Source organism: Mytilus trossulus, chromosome 7, assembly GCF_036588685.1.
Source record: "Mytilus trossulus isolate FHL-02 chromosome 7, PNRI_Mtr1.1.1.hap1, whole genome shotgun sequence".
Taxonomy (NCBI): Eukaryota; Metazoa; Mollusca; class Bivalvia; order Mytilida; family Mytilidae; genus Mytilus; species Mytilus trossulus.
The window spans coordinates 61,342,219-61,346,312 of NC_086379.1; the positions used below are offsets into that span (position 1 = coordinate 61,342,219).

Genomic DNA, 4,094 nt, shown 5'->3' on the forward strand with positions numbered 1-4,094 from the left:
AGCTTAATAAAAATTGTAAATAAAACAGATATAATATGGCATATAGAAAATATACTTTTAAAGTACTTTTATAAGGTGGGTTCAGTGTTTATCATCCAAAGAAAGACTAATATCAACATCGACTTTACGGCCTCGGTAAAAATATTTATTTTTCATAATAGGATTAATAAATCTTTATATCTACCCATGTAACAAAAATCACCAATTGAAAATGATCAGCGTTAAAAGAGGGGCGAAAGATACCAGAGGGCCATACAAACTCATTAATCGGAAACAAACTGACAACGCCATGACTTTAAAAAAAAGAAAAGAAAAGACAAACAGACAACCAATAGTTCACAAAACACAACATAGAAAGATGAAGCAACACGAACCCCACCAAAAACTGGGGGTGATCTCAGGTGCTACGGAAGGGTATTATAGCTCTTCAAAAGGCTAATAATTGATTACTAGTATTCATCAAGAATGTCTGTCAGCGAAAACTGAATCTTTACGACGAAACAAGTTTTTTATAAATAAGCAACAACATTTAATTATAAAAAAGAAAACAATGACGCCAACTGTATTCTTCTATGAATAAAACACTGATTCGAAGTGCGCTTTCATTTAGGCAATATCAAAACTCAGTCACCAAATCAGTTGAGACAATTCGTGTGTAGCATGTAACATAAGTACTATTTGTTTATTCCAGTAACCTGAAACATTATAATGTGTCCTTTAGATATGTTCGATAGAACCAACCCTGTTTGTGTCCCAATATATGTCTGTCATAGTTTAATGTAAAACGAGGGAAAGATATATTAAATGATTTGAGCAGACTTGTTTCAATAAGAGGCAAGAATAAACGTGGTGCATATCCATGTCTAACATTTCGACAAAACGTAATTGTCTTTACACTTTTTACGGCAAGTCGTTTTAAAAAAGGACGTAATAAGTCAATTTTAGCTTTTATCTCCTTCATTGTTGGTCTGTGGGACGGCATAAATTTTGTAGTTTGTCCGAAAGCTTTAGATCCTTTGCAAAGACCAAATTGTCCTGGTGCTTTAACGGTAGTAGATAAACAAAAGCCAGTTAGCTTTAGAATCCCTAGTTGTGGTATTCTCCTCTGAGTTAGACTTGTCGACATTTCTTTGATTAGGAAATCAACAAAGTGTGAATATGTGGAACATAAATATGGAATTTCAGTGTCGACTAGTTTACGCTTCAAAAATTTATAAATTTCTTCATCCATTTTAAAATTAGCCTTTTTAACGCCAACACATTTTGCGAACGGTCCAGTTTTTATCTTTTTAGTATTATTTTTTGCACATTCCTTTTCTATTAAAGAATATTCAATGGCCTTCAACAAAAGTCGATCTATGTATATTTCGTCCGGAATGGATTTCGGACAGAATAGTTTCTTTGACAAATTGTCAATTTTCTCCAGAACTTTACCGTCAGGAATCATTTTCGACAACATCGCAGATGGTGATACGTATCCGAAATATGTGCTATCAATATGCAATAAGATATCTGCTTGTGGCAACCAATTTTTTTCCATTGACTTTTTCTGATACGCGGTCTCCTTCAAGTTTTCAACAAGCACATTCATTTTCAGGTGGCATTGCGTGGTTGCCTTATAAGATCCTTGAATGATGCATTTATTTGATTGACAAGTACAGTAACTAATCCTAGTTTTCGTTTTGATCATTCCGATTCCAATCATCTGTTTCGAATATGCTGCCGATGACGGTTTTTTAATCCACGAGGGTCGTATCCAAATTATTCTTTTGATAATTCCAGTTAAGATAGCTTTCTGAAAGAAAAAATCAGTAAAACAATTCCCATCAATTATTTTGACCTTATCAATATTTTTTTTTACATAATTCGATTTGACTTTTCAGACATGTGTAAGATTGATTTATTTAACAGTGTTTCAATTAGTGTGTCATTTCATGTTTAACTATAAGTGTCAAGTCTATCCCAACGAACCGCCCATGTTTAATTAATTTTATCATAGCGTAAGCAATGGCATTTTATTTGAAGGATACAAGGGGGACATGATACAATCACAGGCTGTTTCCTTCATAAAAACAAAACAATCTGATACTCACCATGAGAAAAGTTCCTCCGCTCTGCAATACATAAAGCATTTCCTTGTCGTTCTGTGGTACTCTATGGAAGGGAAATCGTTGGAAATAAGGAGGAACAGACATATCTAATTGGTTGCTGAATAATATCTGTAATATAGAATTAGCAGACAATCGAAACAGCAATGGGGGAAAAAGACAGAAAATATTCATAAACACCTTAATTTTTATTTTTAATTGTCAATCCAACTTGACGCGTGTTTAGTGAAATTGTTAAGAATTAGAATGTCTGAAAACTTTTCTTAGTTGTGTTGAGTAATGTTTTCTTCAAATCCTCTTCTTTGATGCATGCTACTGTTTATATCTTCGTTCTTTAAACAATAAACTTCGTTTCACAAGGGTTATAGTCTTTCTTGTGCTTACATGACACTGAAAAGCCGGCATTTAATCTATTGTCATCCAATTTTTCAAACTTCTAAATTCCAATAAAAGAACCAGATTATCTCATTATCTCAACATGTCTAAAGTTTAACAGTTATATAAAACATTAGTTACCAGGGTATTGCCGGTCATCTTTATCATCTTATACTTAGCCATTGATAGCCAGTAAACCAGTGCTGAAAAAAGAACACACCAAAATGAGAACATGTTTTATCCAAGTAATTTCAAAATGACAAAACAAATTGATTAGTGGCATTTATAAAGGTATTTACAAAAATTGTTTATTTTTTTGCCAACATCTAGTTCATATCGTTTTATTTTGGGAAAATTTATTAAAAAATATATGTCAACGAACTTGTTTTGTTCATTTAAAATATGGATCGAGCAATTGTTGGGATTTTAATCAAGATGGCAAGTCTCCCAGACTACTTTCTCGAACTATTCTCCACTGGTTATCAACAAAACGAGACATAATTTTTACACCCAAAATGAAACGTGTGGGGTTAAAGTCATAAAACTTTGCTCAGTGCTCGGAGAACAAATCATGCTCGAAACATGAAATCCAGCATTTTGGTTATTTGATTCTTGAGTCTGAGTACAAACATTGTCACGGCTCGAAAGTTTTATGGCCGCAACACTTATTGCTCTGCTATCGATTCTTTGCAAGAAAGTACACTTAAAAAAGACGATACGGCTTAAATGACATGTGACAGCAACCTAACAACACTGGTTAAAAGATAGATGTTAACAGTCCAAATATATTATATCGGACTTCAACGAATACAACACACGCGAACAGAAACGACTGGTCAAAGATCTGGCATATACAACAAAATTGGCAACATAAAATACAGGTATCTAAAATCGACGAAAATGAGTAATAACAAAATGCTCTTGTTAAAAATTTTAAAATAACATACCTTTTTCATTTTCTTCTACAATATTCACTTGTAATTTATTTCTTGAAAAGCTGACCTTCAACCCATCTTGTAATATCTTATCAGACAAAAACGATTGCGGAGCCGGATTCTTCAGAACCAGAGCCTTTGTAATATTTGGCTTTATCGGATGTTTGACTTTCAGAGCATCGACAGCTCTTTTCAATACTGCATCCTGTGGCGCTCTTATCGATACTACATCCTGTGGCTTCCATATTAGTTTGTCTTTAAGTAACGGTACTCTCAAAGACTGCTGACTTCCAAGTTTTGTTTTCTTATCATAAACATATACAATGTATGCAACGAGAACTGCTCCAAACACAAATAACACTACTTTATCTACAAGTTTCATACTCACAAAAATAAGGGAAATTTTTCTGGATTAAGTTGTGAAATAAAATATAGTTTCTGCAACATATGGTGGGGATTTATGGAAAATACATAGCATTACAACATAATTCATTAAGAATAAGTACACACTAATGTTGCATGCTTCATGTGTTCATGTATGTTTGAGTCAATACAAAATACGATCAATCAAATATATATTTCATGTAAATAAAACTTGCACTGAGTATTCTCAAGGATTTGTATGGTAAACATCCTTGGATTCTAAATCATAAATCTATAAAGGAATTTTTGTGAA

General features: G+C 33.0%; 1 protein-coding gene across 1 annotated transcript; it reads right to left on the reverse strand.

Moving 5' to 3' along the window:
• Positions 1 to 602: 602 nt before the first annotated feature.
• On the reverse strand, positions 603 to 3,821 carry LOC134727191 (uncharacterized). Its single transcript, XM_063591568.1, has 4 exons — positions 3,431 to 3,821; positions 2,625 to 2,686; positions 2,094 to 2,219; positions 603 to 1,795 (listed from the first exon to the last, which is right to left on the reverse strand). Exons 1-4 carry the CDS (start codon positions 3,798 to 3,800, stop codon positions 704 to 706), a joined length of 1,650 nt encoding a protein of 549 aa, XP_063447638.1. The 5' UTR covers positions 3,801 to 3,821; the 3' UTR covers positions 603 to 703.
• Between the last annotated feature and the right edge of the window lie 273 nt (positions 3,822 to 4,094).

Coding starts and splice junctions, on each gene's coding strand:
- LOC134727191 (XM_063591568.1), bottom strand. CDS start 3,800: ATGAAACTTGTAGATAAAGTAGTGTTATTTGTGTTTGGAGCAGTTCTC. Junction 2,687..3,430: donor TGTAGAAGAAAATGAAAAAG/GTATGTTATTTT, acceptor TTCTTTTTTCAG/CACTGGTTTACTGGCTATCA. Junction 1,796..2,093: donor GCGGAGGAACTTTTCTCATG/GTGAGTATCAGA, acceptor TTTTTCTTTCAG/AAAGCTATCTTAACTGGAAT.